We start from the raw sequence: 23,791 nt of genomic DNA on the forward strand, positions 1-23,791 counted from the left end.
GAATCCATTGCCACATTGTACAGTGGTTCCTTGGTTCGCAAACTTAATCCGTTCCAGAAGTCCGTTCCGAAACCAAAGCGTTCCAAAACCACGGCGCTCTTTCCCACAGAAAGTAGTGCAAAACGTATTCATCCGTTCCAGACTTTTCAAAGCAACCCCTAAAACAGCAATTTAACATGGATTTTACCATCTAACGGGACTGTCGATCCATAAAATGAAAGCAATAAACAATGTACTGCAGTCACACAACCAATCCACCAGTAGCTGAACTGGGTTGCGCACAGTCACAAGAGCAAAACAAAAAAGCCACAAAAACGCAAAATAAATAGCAAAAACAGACAGACCTCAGTAACACCCCAAACGGAAGCTTGGCACTCAAAATGGAGCACGTTCAGCTTCCGAAAAATGTTCGCAAACACTTACTTCTGGGTTTGCAGTGTTTGGGTTCCAAGTTGTTTGAGTACCAAGGCGTTTGAGAACCAAGGGACCACTGTATTATTATGGTCATTATGATTGTCATTCATTGATTTGTCAGCGGCTCCTTCAGCCCGAAGGCACCAGGGCAAGCTGCAAGATGGAAAAAAGTTTGCAAACTGGAACACTTACTTCCCGGTTTGCAGTGTTTGGGTTCCAAGTTGTCTGAGTACCAAGGGACCACTGTATAGGGTTGATGCCTAGCTTAGGGAAGTTCGAAAATGCACAAGGGAGGTATCTAAATGGACCTCCTCCTTCTTGGGAAGTGAGGACGGGTGAGAGGGCTGTTGTTTTCGTTCCCTGGTGATGGGCTTCCCAGAGGCATGTGTCTGAATGTATAGAGGGGCTGATCTAGCATAAGGTTGCCAGACGTCCCCGTTTCCCAGGGACAGTCCCCGGATTCACAAATCAGTCCCCATACAAAATCAATTGAAGTTGAAAAGTGTCCCCAGATTCATTGAAAAAAATCTGGTAACCTTAAATTCTAGCAGGCCTATTTTTCACAGGAGCTTGTACCCCTCTTTGCGCAAATAATATTCCGAGCAGAGAATGTACGTTCCCCCTGGTGCAAATCATGATGTTTATGTTTTATGCCTAACACAAATAGCCTCAAAAAGCTCAGGAGTGGGGTCTCCAGAGTGGGGTCCCAGGCTTGCACCACGAGGCGGTCACTTTGGTGCTACTACCTCAGCAAAAACAACGCCGGAGGCAGCAGCTAGGACTTCTGGGTCTGCAGCTGCATCAGGTGCTGTGATTCTCCAGTGGTTTGACTCCACCCTTGGAGGTGCACTCCATTGCCTCTCAAGACAGATATCAACGACGACTTCACACAGTCCAGGTTCCTGTGATTCTAAAGTGTGGTGTAGTGGTTAAGAGCGGTAGATTTGTAATCTGGGGAACCGGGTTTGATTCCCTGCTCCTCCACATGCAGCTGCTGGGTGACCTTGGGCCAGTCACACTTCTCTGAAGTCTCTCAGCCCCACTCACCTCACAGAGTGTTTGTTGTGGGGGAGGAAGGGAAAGGAGAATGTTAGCCGCTTTGAGACTCCTTAAAGGGAGTGAAAGGCGGGATATCAAATCCAAACTCTTCTTCTTCTTCTTCTCGCAGGGCAGGGAGGGGGTCAAACTCAATGACCCTCTACCGTTCTGTTTTGCTGCGATCCCAAGGTTCAGAGATGAGCCAAAACGCTCAGCAGGGCTTTGCTCAGCTGCCCAAAGTGAAGCGAAGCTGCTTCTGAGCATGTGCAAAGTGCCTTTCCCTCTCCTGCCCATTCCCACCCACACCAAACATTTCTTGGTCAGAAAGTAACCAGGACAGAGTTGAGATGCATCTCGGCATCCCACAAATTTCACTGAGGCCACGGCTGCAGTGTTCCCTCCTGCCACGTAGTTGTCAGCCGAGCTGCAGGCAGAAATTCACCGGGTGAAGCTTGGTTCTCAGCCTGCCCTCTTGGATTTCTGCCTGCCCTCCTCTTAGCAGCACAGTTGCACTGGGGTTCTCCAGCCAAGAGCTTTCGCTCCCAGAGGACGTTCCCCGTTTAGTGGCGGAACTGGTCTGTGCTCCTTATCTGCTCAAGTGGGCGAGGAATGTGGCTCTCAGCGTCCCGGGACGCGTTGCAAAACTTCGCTCGGGAGCGCAGGGTTTGGTAGCGGGGTTGGGCCGGCAGGCAGACTGTTTTCTTGGCTTCCGGCCCAGCCGTTCCCATAATTAAGCACTCGTCTCCCCCCACACCAACACCGCCGTTCTGTTCCTCCTTGCCCGAGATTAAAAAACAGAAAACATCCCACCCTCTGATTAGCTTGCAAGGCCGGCCGCCTCTGTAATTTCTTGGGTTCGGGGGCCGGGGGCCTTCTGCATTCCACAGCATCTACTGGGAGGGGAACGTGCTCCTTCGAACGGCCCACCCAGAATCACAATATGGCCCCCTGCCCTCAGAGAGGGCAGACGTGGCGTTTTAGGAGAGGCACATTTTTGAAAAGACGTGGGTGGTTCGCAGAGGTCAAGCACTTGCTCTGTATGCAGAAGTCCTGGGTTCGATTCCTGACATCTCCAGGTACAACTGCGGAACTAATAATAATAATAATAATAATAATAATGAGTTATTTATACCCCCTCCATCTGGCTGGCTTTCCCCACTCTGGGCAGCTCCCAGCAGAATACAGTGGTACCTCTGGTTACGTACTTAATTTGTTCCGGAGGTTCTTAACCTGAAACTGTTCTTAACCTGAAGCACCACTCTAGCTAATGGGGCCTCCCGCTGCTGCTGTTGCTGCCGCCGCCTGATTTCTGTTCTCATCCTGAAACAAAGTTCTTAACCTGAGGTACTATTTCTGGGTTAGCAGAGTCTGTAACCTGAAGTGTATGTAACCTGAGGTACCACTGTATTGAAAACACGATAAAACATCAAACATTCAAACTTCCCTAAACAGGGCTACCTTCAGATGTCTTCGAAAAGTCAGATACAGTAGTTGCTTATTTCCTTGACATCTGGTGGGAGGGCGTTCCACAGGGCGGGCGCCACCACCGAGAAGGCCCTCTGCCTGGTTCCCTGTAACCTCACTTCTCACAGGGAGGGAACCGCCAGAAGGCTCTCTGCGCTGGACCTCAGTGTCTGGGCTGAACGATAGGGGTGGAGACGCTCCTTCAGGTATACTGGGCCGAGGCCGTTTAGGGCTTTCAAGGTAGCTGTTGGTTGGAAACCCAAGTCAGATATAATCAAAGAGTTGGGAGGGATCATTTAGTCCAATCCCCGCAAGGCAGGAATTTTTTACCCGATGTGGGGCTTGAACCCAAGACCCTAAGCAGCCTCATGTTCCACTGACCAAGCTATGGGCCAACGACCGCACCATACCTTTAAAGCACATAGCTCCCCTGCAGTGGAATCCTGGGAAGTGTAGTTTACCTGTCGCAAAGCTACAAGTCCCTGCGCCCGGAACAAACAGCAGTTCCAAGGAATCCTTTGGGGGGAAACCATGTGCCCTTTCTTAAAAGCAGAGGTTGGGTAGTGATCTGTCGGGGATTCTTTAGCTGACACCCCTGCAGGGTTGGACTAGATGGGGAGCCCTTCGAACCCCACAGTTCTCTGAGTCTATGAAATGAGGTTGGGGGGTTTGGTGTGGATGTGGCCTCTGTCAGAGGAGATGGCACTGGGCTGGATGGTCAAATAGTGAGACGTGATGTAAGATAGTTCCTACTTGGGGACTTCCCTGGCTTTTTTCTGGCCCACGTAGGACCAGTCTGGATAGTTAGCCTTGGTGAAGACGTTTTCGTCCGCCAAAGTGTTTTTGAGTTTCTGCTGAAATGAGACTGCATTTTAATGTTGTGTTTTAATCTTGTTTTTAAGTTGTATTTCAATCAGTTGTTTTAGATTTGGTGTTAGCCGCCCTGAGCCTAGTCTTGGCGGGGAGGGCAGGGTATAAATAAAAATTTTTATTATTATTATTATTATTATTATTATTATTATTATTATTATTATTATTACTATTACTATTATTATTATTATTCCTCAACCCCGTGCTCAGTTCCCAGGGGGTAGAGAAGGGGTCGCCAATGGGAGGGGGGCCTCCACTGGCTACGGCCATGGACTACCCCTCTAATGGATTGAGGTTGAATTCTGACAAGACAGAAGTACTGTTCTTGGGGGACAGGGGGCGGGCTGGTATGGAGGACTTCCTGGTCCTGAATGGGTAACTGTGCCCCTGAAGGACCAGGTGCGTAGCCTGGGAGTCATTTTGGACTCACAGCTGTCCATGGAGGCGCAGGTTAATTCTGTATCCAGGGCAGCTGTCTACCAACTCCACCTGGTACGCAGGCTGAGACCCTACCTGCCCGCGGATTGTCTCGCCAGAGTGGTACATGCTCTCGTTATCTCCCGCTTGGACTACTGCAATGCGCTCTACATGGGGCTACCTTTGAAGGTGACCCGGAAACAACAGCTAATCCAGAATGCGGCAGCTAGACTGGTGACTGGGGGCGGCCGCCGAGACCACATAACACCGGTCTTGAAAGACCTACATTGGCTCCCAGTACGTTTCCGAGCACAATTCAAAGTGCTGGTGTTGACCTTGAAAGCCCTAAACGGCCTCGGCCCAGTATACCTGAAGGAGCGTCTCCACCCCCATCATTCTGCCCGGACGCTGAGGTCCAGCACCGAGGGCCTTCTGGCAGTTCCTTCATTATGAGAAGCAAAGCTACAGGGAACCAGGCAGAGGGCCTTCTCGGTGGTGGCACCCACCCTGTGGAATGCCCTCCCATCAGATGTCAAAACGATAAACAACTACCTGACATTCAGAAGACATCTTAAGGCAGCCCTGTTCAGGGAAGTTTTTAATATGTGACATTTTAGTGTTTTTTTGGTTTCTATGGAAGCCGCCCAGAGTGGCTAGGGAAACCCAGCCAGATGGGCGGGGTACAAATAATAAATTATTATTATTATTATTATTATTATTATTATTATTATTATTCTGCGTTGGTCAGGCCCCCACCTGGAAAACTGTGTCTGATTCTGGGCACCACAGTTTTAACAAGGATATTGACAAGCTGGAACGTGTGCAGAGGAAAGCAACCGAGACGATCGAGGGTCTGGGAAAACAAGCCTTATAAGGTCCGTTTGAGGCAGTTGGGGATGTTTATCCTGGAAAAGAGGAGATATGATAGTCATCTTCTCAGGGGCTGTCACATGAAAGATGGAGCAAACTTGGGGGGTTATTTCCTGCTCTGGAGGGCAGGACTCGAACCCATGGCTTCAAGTGACAAGAAAGGAGATTACGACTCAACATCAGGAAGAACTTTCTGGCAGTTAAGAGCTGTTTGACGGGGGAATGGACTTCCTCGGGGGGTGGTGAATTCTCCTTCCTTGGAGATTTTTAAGCGGAATCTGTTATGGATGCTTTAGCTGAGATTCCTGCGTTGCAGGGGATGGACTAGATTACTCTAGGGGTCTCTTCCAGCTCTGTGATTCCCTCGGCCATTGCTTGGAGGTAATGTGAGTTGCTGGTCCCATCACCTCCTGGCAAATAGAAGGGGAAGAAATGGAGGCAGTGAGAGATTTTACTTTCTCGGGCTCCATGATCACTGCAGATGGTGACAGCAGTCATGAAATTAAAAGACGCCTGCTTCTTGGGAGAAAAGCAGTGACAAACCTAGACAGCATCTTAAAAAGCAGAGACATCACCTTGCCAACAAAAGTCCATATAGTTAAAGCTACGGTTTTCCCAGTAGTGATGTATGGAAGTGAGAGCTGGACCATAAAGAAGGCTGATCGCTGAAGAATTGATGCTTTTGAATTCTGGTGCTGGAGGAGACTCTTGAGAGTCCCATGGACTGCAAGAAGATAAAACCTCTCCATTCTGAAGGAAATCAGCCCTGAGTTCTCACTGGAAGGACAGATCCTGAAGCTGAGGCTCCAAGACTTTGGCCACCTCATGAGAAGAGAAGACTCCCTGGAAAAGACCCTGATGTTGGGAAAGATGGAGGGCCCAAGGAGAAGGGGACGACGGAGGACGAGATGGTGGAACAGTGTTCTCAAGGCTACAAACATGAGTCTGACCAAACTGCGGGAGGCAGTGGAAGACAGGAGTGCCTGGCCTGCGCTGGTCCAGGGGGTCACGAAGAGTCGGACAAGACTAAAGGACTAAACAACAACAATGTGAGTTGCAGGCTGGCAAGACCTGAAAGGCATTGCATTGCCTGCCTCTGGATTGGAGAGATGGTTGGCTTTTGGATCAGTGGGGGAGCTTGTACTTTGCATGCCGACAGTCCCAGATTCAATCCTAGGCATTTCCAGGTGGGCCTTGCCTGAAACCCCAGTGTGGTGCTGCCAGTCACTGCAGGCATCTCTGAATTAGATGGGCCTGGGGTTCTCACTGCACGAGGAAGGATTCCTCTGTCCCTTCCTTTGATGGTGAAACACGGAGCGGCCCTGTTTTGCAGGTAGATCAGAGATTTAGTTTATGGTGTCACCCCTGCAGCCTGGAAGGCAGGAAGAGGGAGGTGATGAAAGGGACCTCTGAGCAAATACAGAGTTCTCTCACTGCTGGAGAGACTTCTCACCCCAAAGACCCCGGAGGGTCCCAGTTACTGGTAGAATAGATTGAGCTGAGCTGATGATATTTGACGGCTTCATTTGCTCCTAGGAATTGGTGTTGGCGATGGAGGGCGGTCGACAGATCAGAAGGCGGTGTGCTCTTTTTGAAGAACTCAAGCATTGGGCAGGATGCGTTTAATAAGATAATTGAGGGCATTGGTCCCAGGGACCATCAACATCAAAGGGAAACCACAAAACTGCCCGATGCTGCAAGGACAATTGATGGGAACGGCTGCTCCTGCCCAAACGGCCCAATTTGGTGCCCACATAATTATTTGGCTGGAGGAAACGAGACTCAGCAGAATCCTTTATTCTCTGCCTGGCTAATCACGCAGATCCTTACCAACCCTTTTTTGAGGCTGCTTCCGGACAGCCCATTTCCTTGACCGTTCAATCTGATTTGCTTGCAGGGAGAGGAGATGACGTTTGTCATTTATGGAAGCATCCTTCCACCCCGATTCATTTGTGAGGAGGTTTGAGGTTTGAAGGCGTCAGTGTCACACTTTCTGCCTCGTTTTCCTTATTACGAAAAAAAGCACCCCATTTAGCAGGGGAGCGGGTTCGTTGCGCCACCGGCGGTGCGTGATGGAGCCCCAAAATAGTGACAGTCTGGGAGCACCCTTTGTCTGGCAATTGAGCAGTCCTCCATGCACGCTTCAAACTTGGTTTCTGGCCATAAAAGCAGGAGTATTTTGGGATGTATTTTAATTGATTGCCTGATTTTATGTTAATACATTTGATGTTAGCCGCTCTGAGCCCGGTTTTGGGTTGGGAGAGCGGGGTATAACTAAATATTATTATTATTATTATTATTATTATTATTGGTTCATTCATACATTAAGTTGTGTTGGGAGTGGATTGAGAATCCATGTTGTTGTGAACATCCCTTGTCTGAATGAAAGTCTGGGAAGATGCGTTGGCGTCGGGAAAGAGGTAGTTCATAATTAGGAAATGATAATGACTTGCGCAAGCCCAACGTTCCCAGTACAGTATGTGCTTGGATCCGTCCTGCAAACTGCTGAGAATCTAGAGGCACTCCAGAGCTGCTTTTCATCCAGCTGTTTTGCACATCTGGAATTAAAGGGAGCTTCCAAGCTGTTGGAGGGGGGGGGGTCCCCAAATTCCAGAGCCTCTCATTCAAGAGGCCTAAAATGGGACCACAGCAGCCACTGATGGTATCAGAAACCTGCCAGGCGTTCGCCAACTCAGATCTCCTTGGCGGTGTTGCTGGCAAACGGGTTGCCCCACCCCGATCACTGGCAGGCTTCGTGCGTCAAGAGGATGTGGCCTGCTGGACTGAAAGGTCTATCCGTCGTTGTGCCTTTCGTAGTGTGTCCACCACATCCCTCCAGGAAGGCCTGCTAGGAGCAAGGGGATGTGTGCAGGCACTGGCTCTCTCCTGCTCTGGGCCCAAGCAGGTAGACTGCAGCTCTCCATGGAGTCTCCACAGCAGGATTAATGATAGCAGCCATCTTTCATCATGGTTGGAGGGGAGGTTAGATAATGATAATGATAATGATAATGATAATGATAATGATAATGATATGGTGGTACCTCTGGTTAAGAACTTAATTCATTCCAGAGGTCCGTTCTTAACCTGAAACTGTGCTTAACCTGAGGTACCACTTTAGCTAATGGTGTCTCCCGCTGCCGCCGCGCGATTTCTGTTCTCATCCTGAAGCAAAGTTCTTAACCCGAGGTACTATTTCTGGGTTAGCGGAGTCTGAAACCTGAAGCGTCTGTAACCCGAGGTACCACTGTAATGATAATTTATTATTTACATCCCATCCACCTGGCTGGGTTTCCCCAGACACTCTGTGTGGCTTCCAACAAAAGATTGTTGTTGTTTAGTCGTTTAGTCGTGTCCGACTCTTCGTGACCCCATGGACCAGAGCACACCAGGCACTCCTGTCTTCCACTGCCTCCCTCACTTTGGTCAAACTCATGTTGGTAGCTTCGAGAACACTGTCCAACCATCTCGTCCTCTGTCATCCCCTTCTCCTTGTGCCCTCACTCTTAAAAAGATTAAAAACACGATAAAACATCAATTGTTAAAAACTTCCCTAAACAGGGCTGCCTTCAGATGTCTTCTAAAACTCAGATAGTTGCTTATTTCCTAGACATCTAATGGGAGGGCGTTCCAGAGGGCAGGTGCCACCACTGAGAAGGCCCTCTGCCTGGTTCCCTGTAACCTCACTTCTCGCAGGAAGGGAACCGCCAGAAGACCCTCGGTTCTGGACCTCAGGCAGAACGATGGGGTGGAGACGCTCCTCCAGGTATACTGGGCCTTTGAGGCTGTTTAGGGCTTTCCAGGTCAGCAGCATCACTTTGAATTGTGCTCGGAAATGTACAGTGGTACCTGTTATATACGCTGCAGGTTACAGACTCCGCTAACCCAGAAATATTACCTCGGGCTAATAACTTTACTTCAGGATGAGAAGAGAAATCACACGGTGGCAGCGGGAGGCCCCACTAGCTAAAGTGGTGCTTCAGGTTAAGAACAGTTTCGGGTTAAGAACGGACCTCCGGAACGAATTAAGTACTTAACCTGAGGTACCACTGTACTGGGAGCCAATGTAGGTCTTTCAGGACTGGTGGTATATGGTCTCGGCAGCCACACCCAGTCACCAGTCTGGCTGCCGCATTCTGGATTAGTTGTAATTTCTGGGCACCACAATTCAAGAAGGACACTGACAAACTGGAACGTGTCCAGAGGAGGGCAACCAAAATGGTCAAAGGCCTGGAAACGATGCCTTATGAGGAACGGCTAAGGGAGCTGGGCATGTTTAGCCTGGAGAAGAGGAGGTTAAGGGGTGATATGATAGGCATGTTCAAATATATAAAAGGATGTCACATAGAGGAGGGAGAAAGGTTGTTTTCTGCTGCTCCAGAGAAGCGGACACGGAGCAATGGATCCAAACTACAAGAAAGAAGATTCCACCTAAGCATTAGGAAGAACTTCCTGACAGTAAGAGCTGTTGGACAGTGGAATTTGCTGCCAAGGAGTGTGGTGGAGTCTCCTACTTTGGAGGTCTTTAAGCAGAGGCTTGACAACCATATGTCAGGAGTGCTCTGATGGTGTTTCCTGCTTGGCAGGGGGTTGGACTCGATGGCCCTTGTGGTCTCTTCCAACTCTAGGATTCTATGATTCTATAATTTCCGGGTCCCCATGTAGAGCTCATTGCAGTAGTCCAAGCAGGCGATAATCAGAGCGTCTGCCTCGCCCTCCCTGGTTAAGGCTATTCTGCTAAAGGGATCCATGAGGAATTGCTTCCGTCCGACGCCCAGATGGGGGCTAGGGCCAGACAACTCCTCCGGGGGGGGGGGACCCCTTAGGGATACACCTATTGGGTGTAATCTCGTAGATGAGAAAGATCTTCTTGGAAAGATCCTCTTGCCAAGTCTTCTGGCGAGCACATTAAAGGAAAGATGTTAATTATACTTTGAGTCTTTTCCTGTCCTGGAATGCCCTATCGGTCGGGTTTCATAGGCCTTCATCACAACTCTGCCCTCTTGATGTTGTGCAACTCCCATCAATGCCAGCCGGCACCAGTTTGCGGAAGGCTCTCCTCCAGAACGGGGGCACCATTTTGCGCACCCCTGTCCTCCTCTGTTGTTCCCCGCCGGCTGCCCCCTGGAAACCTTTAAAACGAATGTGTTTCCACCTACGGTTTAGCCGCAGGCGGAAATCCACCAGGTGCAGATTCTTCTAACAGTCCCAGGAGAAGAAACACCGCCTGGTGGATTTCTGCCCGCCGCACGGCTGCTTAAAGGCACGAGGCTTGCGCCACAGGGTGGGAAGGAGAGTCGTGGCGCACCCACAGCCAGGGAGGAGAAGGGGAGACGCGGGTGACACAGCGATGGGACCTCTCGCCAGCTGCAAGCTCTCTAGGTGTAGGAGGGAGGAGAAAGGAGTCGATATGGAGGTGCCGCGCCCCACTTAAAAACAGGTTTGGCTTTTTCCTGCCCCAACCTGCTTGCTGGAGGCTGGGAGAGAACATGAAGAGGTTTGGGACACAACCTGTTCCCGATTTCCCTCCAAAGGATGCGAGGAGCCACCTCGGCCCAGCTGCTGGGTGTGGGTCTACTCAGAGCAGGGAGTGAGCGCGCTTATCTCTCTGATCTGGTTCTTTTGCACAAGAGCCGAAGCAAGCTTTGTCGGCATACGTGCCGCAGTTCAACAGGTGCTGTGTGCTCTTCTCCTCACTGCCAGAGCCCACCAACCAAATATTATTTTCGGATAATAATCCCGTGTTTTCCTCCGGGAAGCTCAAAGTGCGACGTCTGGTTCTCTCCCTCCTCACACAACAACCCCACGAGGTGAGCTCTTAGCTGTCCACTTTTCCCTTTCCTTGCGAGGAATCCTATTTGGAATAAGGGAATTTCCCTTTAAAAAAGGAAAACGTTGGCAGCTATGGGTAGGCTAGGTGGAGAGACGGGCAGGGACTGGGCCCAAGGTAACACCTAGTGGGCTTCGTTGCCGAGTGGGGACTCGAACTCAGGCCCTCCAGGCCGTGGTCTGACACTCTAACCCAGTGGCGTCCAAACTTTTTTTCAAAGAGGGCCAGATTTGATGAAGTGAAGGGCCGTGAGGGCCGTCCAAAGTTGTTAAACTTTTTTTAAGATTGCAGTTGTTGAAATTTCTTTAGGATTAAGTTGTTGAGGGTTTTTTAGCATTTTACCCCAGGAAATAAACTACCACAGGGGCCGGATTAAACCGACTGGTGGGCTGGATTAGGCCCCCGAAGCGGACTTTGGACATGCCTGCTCTAACCACTACACCTCCTGGGCACTCGTGACTGTACTATATATCAAACTCAGTTACAAAAACCCCTCTGATACAAATACTTCTATCATTTTTCTCCTGCTGCTCCTATCTTGAATCCTGCCTGCAGTTTTGTTTGTTTGCAGTGCTTTCCCAAAAAGCCCCCCATTCTTCTGTTAAAAGCTCCTTTTCATCTCTTAATAATGCTACCGACTTTGCCATTTCTGCATAGCCCATTGGCTCTCAGTCCCCAAGCTTTTCGTTCGTCGCTCTGCCCATTTTCGCCTCTGGCCCTTCCCACCACCAGTTTGTGGCCCCCGGAAGGTCTTGCTCAGAAAGAAATGGAATTATTTTTAACTGTTTTTTTATTTTGTATTTTGTATTTTTTCTTTTTCATTATGTAATACTGTGAAAACTTTAATAAATATTTATATATAAAAAAACAAAAACAGAAAGAAATGTGGCCCTCAGGATCCTGGGGGGCGGGGGGAACCCTCACGAGAGTGGCCAACTTTCTCGGCACGCCTTGTTCCTGTGCCTCTCGTGAGCAACTCTGATCCGTTTTTTCTGGTGGGCGAATATTTGTGAAAGGCAGAGGAGCAGCCTCGCTGGCCTCTGGGAGGGTCATTTGGCAATGTCCTCTGTTTACACCGCAGCTGTGTTCTTTTTTGGTTATCTGTTCCCGCTTCTGCGGTCGGCTGAAATACATCTTTCTGAGGCGGTGATGGGTCAATACCTCTCAAATCACAGGCCCACCAAGGCTGCAGAGGTGGAGCACATTTTGTTTATGCTTTTCAGGCTACCTGAGGTGAAAACAGCCACCTCCTTGGCTGCTTCCAGGCCTTGCTTGATAAAGCCAGCAGTTCCTGAAATCCTAATATCAACAAACAAAGGAAATCGAGCGAGAAAAGCAGCCAGGCCTGTGTTTTTTTGTGGAGAAATGGTCTGTGACCCAGCCAAAAAAAAAGAAGACTCTGAGTTCTGGCTGTGTGCGGAGAGATGTGTGTTTCTCATGCCCTTGAGGTTCAGGGTACTTCTGAGCATGAACAGAGCAGAAAATTTCTGCATTCAGATACGTGCGCGGTTGCCACCTTTCCCTCCTGGGCAGAGCTCTTGCGCTCTAAAGAATTGGGTGGCAGGCAGAAATCTGTCCGTGGAAGCTTCGAAACAGGCTGCACCTGGTGGATTCCTGCCCAAAGCAAGTTATTCAAAGATGAACTGCTGTGCCTTAGAAATCCTGCCTTAAAAGTAATAAAATAAATTGCCTGGGTTGCTTATCGACGAGACGGCGCTTGCTATAAGTTGCACTTTGGCAAGAAGTATTAGCAAAGGCAGCGTGTGGCAAGAAATTATTTTACAGCTGGCCATACGGGCTGCTTGTTAATAGAATCTGGCAAGGAGACTGGCAGCCCAGCGGTGCATACGAAAGGGCATTGCACAAAAAAGGGGTGTCTTGGGCCGAGTTGCACATTGGACATACGTTGGGAGAAATTCGCACTGAGGACTCAGAACTCGCAAGCTGAATTTGAGATGAGAGAAGCGAGAGGCTGGCGTTTGCCCCTCCCTCTCTGTGGGGCGGCAGCCCTGCCAGGCTCAGTGGGGCGTCTGCCAAACCCAGGGCGAGGCACATTCCTGTAGGTAAGGCAAGCGGGTCCTGGGTTTGAAACCTGAGAAGGCAGCTCAGCGGAGGAGGGCAGCTGCCAGGGCTGAAAGGCAATGATCTGGACAGTTTGCGGCGGGACGTCCCGGCTTGCTAATGGGGCGGGGCAGCACTGCTCTGAGGTTTCTGCCCTCCGCACTGGAGGTCAAGTTTCTCCCTTGATATCGAACCAGTGCCTGAGTTTGCTTCTTTCCTCCTCCCTCCTCCTTCCCTTTTCCTTTAGTGTCGTATCTTTTACATTGCAAACCTGAGGTGCAAGAACTGTAAGCCCGTCTTCCTGGAGCCTTTTAGGGGGCAGGGGGTAGCTGCTGAAGAGCTACAATTAAAAAAACAAACCAGTAAAATTATTTTATTATTATTATTAATTGAATTTATATACCGCCCTATACCCGGAGGTCTCAGGGAAGAACGTGCTTGTTCAATCCTGGCTGTTCCTTCGCCCTCAGAGATTCTGGGAATGGCGGGTGGCAGGGCCTTCTCTGTGGTGGCCCCTGAGCTGTGGAACTCCCTCCCACCCAGGGCATCCAGTGCCCTCTTTACACATATTGGGGAATCATTTTTATTTGAGTTTACAAATACAAAATTATAACAATCCAAATGCATATCCATATATAGAGATTTCTCTTAATCTCCAGATTCCCCACCCCTTCCGTGGGTCTTATTATCAACATTTACAACTGCAAATTATTCCATAATTTGATATCAATCCATATTATCTTTGTTACATTGCAAGTGAGATTAGAATCCTGCTAATGTTTCCATCTGCTTGCAGTCGCCTCCTAAATAACTTACAAATTTTCCCCATTCTTTTTTAAAGTTTTTTTCCTTTTGGTTCCTGAGTTTTCCAGTCAGATTTGCCATTTTTGCATAGTCCATCAGCTTAGTTTGCCATTCCTCTCTGGTAGAGACTCTTTCGTCTTTCCATCTCTAGGCTAGTAACATCCGAACGGCTGTTGTCCCATAAATAAAGTCTTTTCTGATCTTTTGGTATGTTGCTACCTACAATTCCTAATAAGAAAGCTTCTGGTTTTTAAACAAAGGTTATTTTAAACATTTTTTTTATTTCATTATATATCCTTTCCCAGAAAGCTTTTCTTACCTTACACGTCCACCACATATGATAAAAGGTACCCCTTACGCATCGTTTTTCGGAAGCCGAACGTGCTCCGTTTTGAGCGTTACACTTCCGATTTGAGTGCCACGCTTCCGTTTTGGGTGTTAGGCTGAGGTCTGTCTGTTTTTGCTTTTTATTTTGCCTTTTTGTGGCTTTTTTGTTTTGCTCTTGTGACTGTGTGCAACCCAGTTCAGCTACTGATGTATTGGTTGTGTGACTGCAGTACATTGTTTATTGCTTTCATTTTATGGATCAACGGTCTCATTACATAGTGAAATTCATGTGAAATTGCTGTTTTAGGGGTTGTTTTAAAAGTCTGGAACGGATGAATCCATTTTGCATTATTTTCTGTGGGAAAGCGCGCCTTGGTTTTGGAACGCTTTGGTTTTGGAACGGACTTCCGGAACGGATTAAGTTTGAGAACCAAGGTACCGCTGTAGTTGGCGGACGCAGGAAGCAGGAGGTGGATCGCTCGGCCAAACGGTCTTGCCTTTGTTTCCCCCCCGCTAATCTCTCTCTCTTTCTCTCCCCCCGCAGGTCCATCACCACAGACCTCAAAGGGGACGTACATTCTGGTTCCAGTGGGCAAGGCCATGGACGGAGGGCTCTGGTCAGCAGAGGTGACCGACACAGGCACAAACACCATATCCCTGCGGGTCAACACCTCGCCCAACGCCGTGATCGGAAAGTACCAGTTTGGGGTCAAGACGCGGACCAAGGCGGGCGAATACCAGATGCCCTTTGACCCCCGCTACGATATTTACATCCTCTTCAATCCCTGGTGCAAACGTAAGTTGGCCGGCTTTCTTTTCTCTCTCTCCCTCTTTATGTGCATGTGTCAGTAGAGCACGAGGCTCCTAATCTTAGGGTTGTGGGTTCGAGACTCATGTTGAGTCAAAGATTCCTGCATCGCAGGGGGTTGAGCTAGATGACCTTTGGGTTCTCTTCCATCTCTATGATTCTATGAAGCTGCAGCGGTTTCTAATAGCCAGTAATTGGAAGTGTGTGCTGTCTCTGACAGGGGAGGCAGAAAATAGCCATTGGGGTCAGCAGCATCAATTTATTAGAAGAATTTCATTTATGAATAGATAGAGTGAGGAAAAGAAAGAAAGAGAAGAGTGAGAGAGAATGGGGGGGGGAGAGAAAACACTGTCACATTACCATATATTAGTATAAGGTAAAGGTAAAGGGACCCCTGACCCTTAGGTCCAGTCGTGACAGACTCTGGGGTTGCGGCACTCATCTCGCTTTATTGGCCGAGGGAGCCGGCGTACAGCTTCCAGGTCATGTGGCCAGCATGACTAAGCCGATTCTGGCGAACCAGAGCGGCGCACAGAAACGCCGTTTACCTTCCCGCCGGAGCGATACCTCTTTATCTACTTGCACTTTGACGTGCTTTCGAACTGCTAGGTTGGCAGGAGCAGGGACCGAGCAACGGGAGCTCACCCCGTCGCGGGGATTTGAACCCCCGACCTTCTGATCAGCAAGCCCAAGAGGCTCAGTGCTTTAACCCACAGCGCCACCTGCGTCCCAATATAATAATATACAGATGTGTATATTATTGCCTTACTGTCCCAACACACATATGAGCTAATATATGCTGTGTAAACTCATTCCGAATATCAGTGTCTTTATCTGAGCAGATAAACATATTCAAAGTCAACAAAAGAAGTTTACTTACATCAGTTCACAGTTGGATTCCTGAAGGCACTTAGTTACCAATATGTGCATGCAGATTTACCCCATTTCGGGGAATAACCCCAGTGCTTCTGCTATGTGAGAGCTAGCAGAGCAGTCCTAGCTAGAAGCTTGTCAAACGCAGAAAGAAGAACAGTGGTACCTCGGGTTAAGTACTTAATTCGTTCCGGAGGTCCGTTCTTAACCTGAAACTGTTCTTAACCTGAAGCACCACTTTAGCTAATGGGGCCTCCTGCTGCTGCCGTGCCGCCAGAGCCCGATTTCTGTTCTTATCCTGAAGCAAAGTTCTTAACCCGAGGTACTATTTCTGGGTTTGCGGAGTCTGTAACCTGAAGCGTATGTAACCTGAGGTACCACTGTAAAAAAAAAAAGGGGGAGGTGTGCTGAGTGACTCGTTCTTTGGTTACCTGGACAGGTTAGGCCACGCCCACCTTCTATCACATGCAAAGGGAAGGATGTTCCAGCCAGGAGGAACAGGAAGTTTCGACTGGCTGGAGCAAACATTCCCTCGCATGTCTTCTCTAGCATTTCAAGGAATGTTGTACTTGACTGACTCCCATGGATCACATCCCACATTTCAGGCCAGAGTCTTTCCCCAATTTTACGGGAGGGTCTCGTTTTTCCTAGCCTCCTCGCTGCTGGAAGGGTCTGGCCAGCAAAAGCTTGTCCGGATGCCAAGAATCACGGGGAAACGGTCTTATCTCTGTCCCACGCACACACCTTGCACGAAAAATGGGAATGATCTGCGGGTGGGAGGGGTGGAGAAAGGAAACCTTTTATCTCCAATGGAATATGTTGAATTAAGCACCAAAGAAAATAAATCTCTTGGCTCCGCATTGTAGACTTATACAAAGGCCAGCCGAGCAGAACATTCAGGGAGTGTCAGGATAAGGGATGAAAAATAACAAAAGGCACTCTGCGCATGCCCCTGGGACGTGTTCCAGAATATCAGGCGCTCTTCAGCGGCGGTCAGCTCCCCTTTCCCACAAAAGGGAAGAGTCGGGGAGGTTAAGTTGAGCTCATGAGAACTCCATTGCACTCGGAGGCAGAGCTGGGTTTGGAAAACCCCAAGCAAAAAGTGCCTCTGAGCATACATAGAGCACCCATTTTCCTTCCCGCTGAAAAAATGATTGCAAAACACACCCACCCACCCAAAAAAAAGAGTGACATATGTCATATAAAAGCATAAAAGCAATATAACTTAAAAACCATCAACAAGACCCGCTCGGATGCTACTAGCCCAGAGACAGAAAGAAGAGTCGCTACCAAAGAGGAATGGCAAACTAAACTGATGGATTACGCTGAAATGGCGAAGCTGATCGGAAGGACAAAAACTTTAAGAAAGAATGGGAAAGATTCATAATTTATTTAGGGGATCGCTAAGCAGATGAAAACATTACCAGGATTTTAATCACACTTGTAACGTAATAAATACGATGGACAATATGGATAGATATAAACAGTGCTTTTTTCTGGGGGGACACAGGGGTATGTATACCCCTAAACATTTTGTGAACTTTTGTACTTTTGTCCATTTACTGTATTTATTTTTCCCAATTTGAAGTATAAAATGGTGATTTTCTTGAGTCAAAAATGAGAGTACCCCCTCAACATGCTTTTAAATAAAAAAGCACTGGATATAAAATATAGATTATGATATACAGTTGAAAACATTGACATTAAGACGCCTGGAGAGGGGATGGGGGGAGGGAGTCGTGAGATTCTCTATCTATGGAAATGTATTTGGTTTTGTTACAAATTTGTATTTGAAAAATCGGATAGAAAAGATAATTTAAAAAATCAACAAGAAAACACAATTAAGATGATAGGGAGTCAAAATATCCTCCTCCCGTTGGTGATTTTTCCACTCACGTTTGGTGGTCTCTGTCCTCCTTTAAAAGACCTGTAATTTTGAAGCTCCTGAATTTGCCCTAAACTTCCCCTCTTCCATTTTTCCCCATTCAGAGGATCCTGTTTACCTGGACAAGACCGGTTGGCTGGACGAGTATGTGCTGAACGAATCGGGGAGGATCTACTATGGGACCGAAACCCAGATTGGGGAACGCACGTGGAATTACGCCCAGGTAGGACGCGGGTGGCGCTATGGGTTAAACCACTGAGCCTAGGACTTGCCAGTCAGAAGGTCGGCAGTTCGAATCCCTGCGACGGGGTGAGCTCCCGTTGCTCAGTCCCTGCTCCTGCCAACCTAGCAGTTCGAAAGCATGAAGTGCAAGTAGATAAATAGGTATTGCTCCGGCGGGAAGGTAAACGGCGCTTCCGTGCACTGCTCTGGTTCGCCAGAAGCGGCTTAGTCATGCTGGCCACATGACCCGGAAGCCAATAAAGCGAGATGAGCGCCGCAACCCCAGAGTCGGTCACAACTGGACCTAATGGTCAGGGGTCCCCTTTACCTTTACCCTTTAGGATGCAAAGTGGTCTAAGGTCTCACGGTGCTCAGTATTGTTTACATCAGCCCTCAGAGATGAGGCTGCCCGCCACTACCAGTACCCCTGTACAAGGTGAGAGGGGCCACAGGTTCATCGAACCTGCTTCTGGCTTCCATGACTTCTCCTAAACCTCCTTAAAAACTCTCGAATCGCGATTCAAGGCGACCTTAACAGAGTGGAGAACTGGGCCCAAACTAACACAATGGATTTCACTGGGGACAAATCTCGGGTTCTGCACTTAGGCAGGAAGAAACGTCAAATAGAAGATGGGGGACACCTGGCTTGGCCATGTGAAAAGGATCCAGGGGTCTTGGTGGACCACAAACTGATCGTGAGCCAACACTGTGATGCAGCAGCAAAAAAGGCTAATGCTATTCTAGGCTGCATCAGCAGAAGCATAGCACCCAGGTCAAGGGAAGTGATAATATTGCTGTCTTGTGACTAGGTCAGTCCTGTGTCCAGTTCTGAGCGCCACAGTTTAAAAGGGATGTTGACAAGGTGGGACATTTGCAGAGGAGATGATCGAGGGTCTGGAAACCAAGGCTTATGGGGAATGGATGAGGGACTTGGGTGTGCTCAGAGAAGGGATGAAACTGAGAAGAGATACGATTGCCATCTTCAAATATCTCAAGGACTGTTACACAGAAGATGGAGCAAGAGTGTTTGGTAGGACCCATCCCAATGGGTTCAAGTCACCAAAAACGGGATTCTGACTAAAGTTGTGGGTTTTCCTTCCTTGGAGGTTTTTAAGCAGAGGTTGGATGGCCATCTGTCAGGGATAATTTAGTTGAGATTCCTGCCTTGCAGGGGGTTGGACTAGATGACCGTTGGGGGTCCCTTTCAACTCTATGATTCTATGAATTTTCTTCCTCTTTAGAATCATTTGCACATTACACCCCAGACTGTCAGACACCCATTCGGAGTGTTTAGCAGTGCCAACTATTTTTTTTTATATAAAAATTAAAAAATTTAATTTAAAAGTATGAAAAAAACTGACATTTTTCAGTTATGAATGTGTTGGGGATACACCCTGAGAAGCATGAAATGAAAGGAAATATGGATAAATGCTCCACAAGCAAATTGGGAGGTGTGAAGGATAAATGCTCATATAACCTCCCTGTGTGGGTTAAACCACAGAGCCTAGGGCTTGCCGATCAGAAGGTTGGCGGTTCGAATCCCCGCAACGGAGTGAGCTCCCGTTGCTCGGTCCCTGCTCCTGCCAACCTAGCAGTTCAAAAACACGTCAGAGTGCAAGTAGATAAATAGGTACCGCTCCAGCGGGAAGGTAAACGGGGTTTCCGTGCGCTGCTCTGGTTCGCCAGAAGCGGCTTAGTCCTGCTGGCCACATGACCCGGAAGCTGTACGCCGGCTCCCTCGGCCAGTAAAGCGAGATGAGCACTGCAACCCCAGAGTCGGCCACGACTGGACCTAACGGTCAGGGGTCCCTTTACCTTTAAGCAAATCAGAACAAACGCTCAATAAAGGCCAGATAAAATCTAACCCCCATGTTAGCTCTGGGCAAGCAAATCAGGACGATGGCCTATTACAGGCCTTCTGGAGGAGAACCGAAGGTCCCTCTGACGTCTTTCGAAAATAACAGAGCAGCACTGAAGCGCCTTGTGTGGTTATTCTGGTTTTCTGCCAGCAGGAGGCGCTGTTGCTTGCATCGTGGTGCTTTGCAGTTTTGCTTCTGCGGGAGCTCTTGACGGTGCCTTTAGGTACCCAGAGTAGTTTGGTGTGTGCGTGTGAGAGATCTTTGATGGTGCCCCCTTCTCCTCTCCCCCCCCCACAGTTTGACCAGGGTATCTTAGATGCCTGCCTCTACGTCCTGGACCGGCGTGGGATGCCGCACGCGAGTCGTGGAGACCCCATCATGGTTTCGCGGGTCGTCTCTGCCATGGTGAGCCCTTAGGACGGTTTCGGCTTCTTGCCTGACAAAACTTGCTTACGCATTTCCTTTTTTAAAAAAAACATCTTCTGACTTTCTGTCTTCAACTTGTACCCATCTATTCAGAAAGCTTGTAGCACCTGCCTTTCTGCATGGAGAAAGTCTGTTTGTTTATTGCATTCATATCATACCTTCATCTCCATGGAGCTAGAGCATGGGTAGGCAAACTAAGGCCCGGGGGCCGGATCCGGCCCAATCGCCTTCTCAATCCGGCTTGCAGACGGTCTGGGAATCTGCATGTTTTTACATGAGTAGTATGTGTCCTTTTATTTAAAATGCATCTCTGGGTTATTTGTGGGGCATAGGAATTCGTTCATTTCCCCCAAAAAAATATAGTCCACCCCCCCACAAGGTCTGAGGGACAGTGGATCAGCCCCGTTGAAAAAGTTTGCCGACCTCTGAACTAAAGGGGAGTTCTCCACATCTCGTCATTTTATTCCTACAACAATCCTGCGAGGGAGGTTAGCCTGAGAGACAGGAACAAGTTCACCCTGTGAGCTTCATGGTTGGGTGGGGATTCGAACTCAAGTCTCCCAGGTCTAAGTCTAACCACTATGACACCGCAGGCTCCCTGGTAGATTTCTATTTTGGGATCCCTAATATGCTTCCTGCCTTTGGCCAGTATACCCAAAGGAGCGTCTCCACTCCCATCGTTCAGCCCAGACACTGAGGTCCAGCTCTGAGGGTCTTCTGGCAGTTTCCTTGCTGCAAGAAGTCAGGTTACAGGGAACCAGGCAGAGGGCCTTCTCGGTAGTGGCACCCGCCCTGTGGAACACCCTCCCTTCAGATGTGAAGGAAATAAGCAACTATCGGACTTTTAGGGAAAGTTTCAGTTCAGGGAAGTTTTTAATGTTTGATTCTACAGTGGTACCCAGTTTATGAACTATTCCGTTTACAGACTCCGCAAAACCAGAGGTAGTGTCCCGGTTTGCAAACTTTACCTCGGTCTAAGAACGGAAGCTGAACGGTGGAAGGGCACCGACGGCGGGAGGCCTCATTAGGGAAAGCGCGCCTCAGTTTAAGAATGGTTTCAGTTTAAGAACGGACTTCTGGAATGGATTAAGTTCGTAAACTGAGGTACCACTGTACATTTATAAAAGGGGGGAAAGGAAGACATCTGAAGGCAGCCCTGGACAGGGAAGTTTTTAATGTTTGATGTTTTATCGTGTTTTTAATATTTTGTTGGGAGACTCCCAGAGTGTCTGGGGATACCCAGCCAGATGGGTGGGGTATAAGTAATAAATGGAGCTTCCACAGCCACTCTAGGCGGCTTCCAACAAAATATTAAAATACAGTAATGATTCAAATATCAAAAGCTTCCCTAAACAGGGCTGCCTTCAGATGTCTTGTAAAAGTCTGGTAGTTGTTGTTCTCTTTGACATCTGGTGGGAGGGCGTTCCACAGGGTGGGTGCCACCACCGAGAAGGCCCTCTGCCTGGTTCCCTGTATCCTCACTTCTCGCAGGGAGGGAACCGCCAGAAGGCCCTCGGAGCTGGACCTCAGTGTCCGGGCAGAACGATGGGGGTGGAGACGCTCCTTCAGATATACTGGACTGAGTATATCTAGTAATAGTATTCCTATTGCCTACACACTTCGGATCCATATTTCTGCGGCACCACCACGTGGATTAAGCACCGGTGAACTTCTTAATCTTAGCACACCTCTCTCATTGTAGAAATGGACCATTAGAAGTGCCGCCATAAAACTAGCGTACTACTTGCAAACTAAGCTGGAATCTGTACAGGGAACCGTGAGCTAAGATTCCCGCATTGCAGAGGGTTGGACTAGAGAACCCCCTGGGTCCCTTCTGACCCGACAATTCTAAGATTCTACTAAAGGCGAAGCAACGAAACCTTGTGTCCCTCTGTGGCTGACACGGCACTTGCTAACCGTACTGATTCTCCCCACCTCTCTCTCTCTTTCTCTCTCTCTCTCTCTCTCAGGTGAACTCGCTGGACGACAACGGCGTGCTGGTCGGGAACTGGACAGGCGATTACTCGCGCGGCACCAACCCTTCGGCCTGGGTGGGCAGCCGGGATATCTTACTGAAGTACCACAAGACGGGCTACCCAGTTCTCTACGGGCAGTGTTGGGTGTTTGCCGGAGTCGTGACTACAGGTAGCTGCCGTCTGCGAGGAGACGGGACGAGAGTGGGCTCTGGGGAAGGGAGGGGAAGGGCATGGACAGAAGGAGGGCCTTGCAGGATCGGGTCCATGTGGTCCAGCACCCTGGTCCTCAAAGGGGCCGACCAACATCACATCCTCAGTTGTTTATAAGGATGGGAAATCTGTTGTCGTCATTCCTTCACCCTCCCTCCATGTTTTTAACTCTCCATTGTCATCTCCAAGAGGCATAGGAAGGGGGGGCGGGGGGCGGTTCACCCTGCTTGCCATCATGGAGGGGGGAGTTCATAAAGAACTTTTTAAAAAAAATGCCTGCTCCAAAGGTCTTATCTTACTACACTAGGGATTATATAGCTATATATGAAATTTCATGCATATCACTTCATATCTTGACCCTCCACGAAAATGTCTGCTTACCTGGCCGTTTTCCTATGTCGCGAAGGCTGAAATTTCAATTCAGTGGAGCACTTACTGTTCCCAACCCTAACCCTGTGGAAAGCCATCTAATTAGACTTTAAATTTGATTTTTACATGTTTTTAGGGGGTAATTTAATTATTGTTTGATTTTATATCAATGTTATGTATCTGACATTAGCCACCCTGAGCCCGACTTTGGCTGGGGAGGGAGGGAAATAAATAAAAGTTGTTGTTGTTATTATTATTATTATTATTATTATTATTATTATTATCTCTTCCCATTCCTCCTCCTTGTCCCTCCAGTCCTCCGGTGCCTGGGCATTCCAACACGGACCGTCACCAACTACAACTCGGCGCACGATACAGACGTCAGCCTCACTATGGACATATACTTTGACGAGAACATGAAGCCGCTGGAGAACCTCAACGCCGACTCTGTTTGGTAAGTATGGCGACCCTGCCGCCTCCATCTTGGGTTCCTGCGTTCAGGAGGAAGGGCGAACCCAGGACAGCCGCCACCCAAGTACCCCGCTTTTTTAAAGAGAAACTTTTTATTTACCATAGTTTTCTGTGTATAAGACTAGGTTTTTTTCTTTAAAAAGTGGTGTTCGTCTTAGACATGGAGAGTGTATAGGGCGGGCATTTGATTGGTTACTGCCGCGGCTGTCAGCGGCTATTGGGCGTGTTATTGGCTGCTGCGTCAAGGCCTGGTGTTGATTGGCGATTTTCGGCAATCCCCCCTAAAAAAAAGCTCAACAGCCCTGTGCAATCCCCCCCCCCCCCGAAAAAGCTCAACAACTCTTGGCAATCCTCACCCCGAAAAGCTCAACAACTCTGAGCCATCTCCCCCAATTTTCTTAAATTTGAGTCCCCCAAATTAGGGGCGACTTATACATGGGGGTGTCTTATACATGGAAAAGTACGGTACACTTTTCAAGTTTACACATTTCATTAGTTTTACAATCAAACATTTCCCCACTTTCTGTGGTTCTTTAAACTTATTTTATAATCTCTTCTGCCTATCCAAATTCATTTAATTTGCTCATTTAATTATCTACT

General features: G+C 48.6%; 1 protein-coding gene across 1 annotated transcript in view; it reads left to right on the top strand.

The window, feature by feature from the left end:
- Positions 1-23,791, top strand: part of TGM1 (transglutaminase 1) — a 53,723-nt gene that overhangs the window by 20,238 nt on the left and 9,694 nt on the right. Inside the window, exons 4-8 of the mRNA XM_083472569.1 lie at positions 14,637-14,888; positions 17,763-17,881; positions 20,037-20,144; positions 22,136-22,310; positions 23,036-23,174. Of these exons, the coding sequence (XP_083328695.1) occupies positions 14,637-14,888; positions 17,763-17,881; positions 20,037-20,144; positions 22,136-22,310; positions 23,036-23,174 (793 nt within the window). The remainder of the gene's footprint in view (positions 1-14,636; positions 14,889-17,762; positions 17,882-20,036; positions 20,145-22,135; positions 22,311-23,035; positions 23,175-23,791) is intronic.

The sequence above is a fragment of the Podarcis liolepis genome (genome assembly GCF_965112155.1).
Source record: "Podarcis liolepis genome assembly, chromosome: 13".
Taxonomy (NCBI): Eukaryota; Metazoa; Chordata; class Lepidosauria; order Squamata; family Lacertidae; genus Podarcis; species Podarcis liolepis.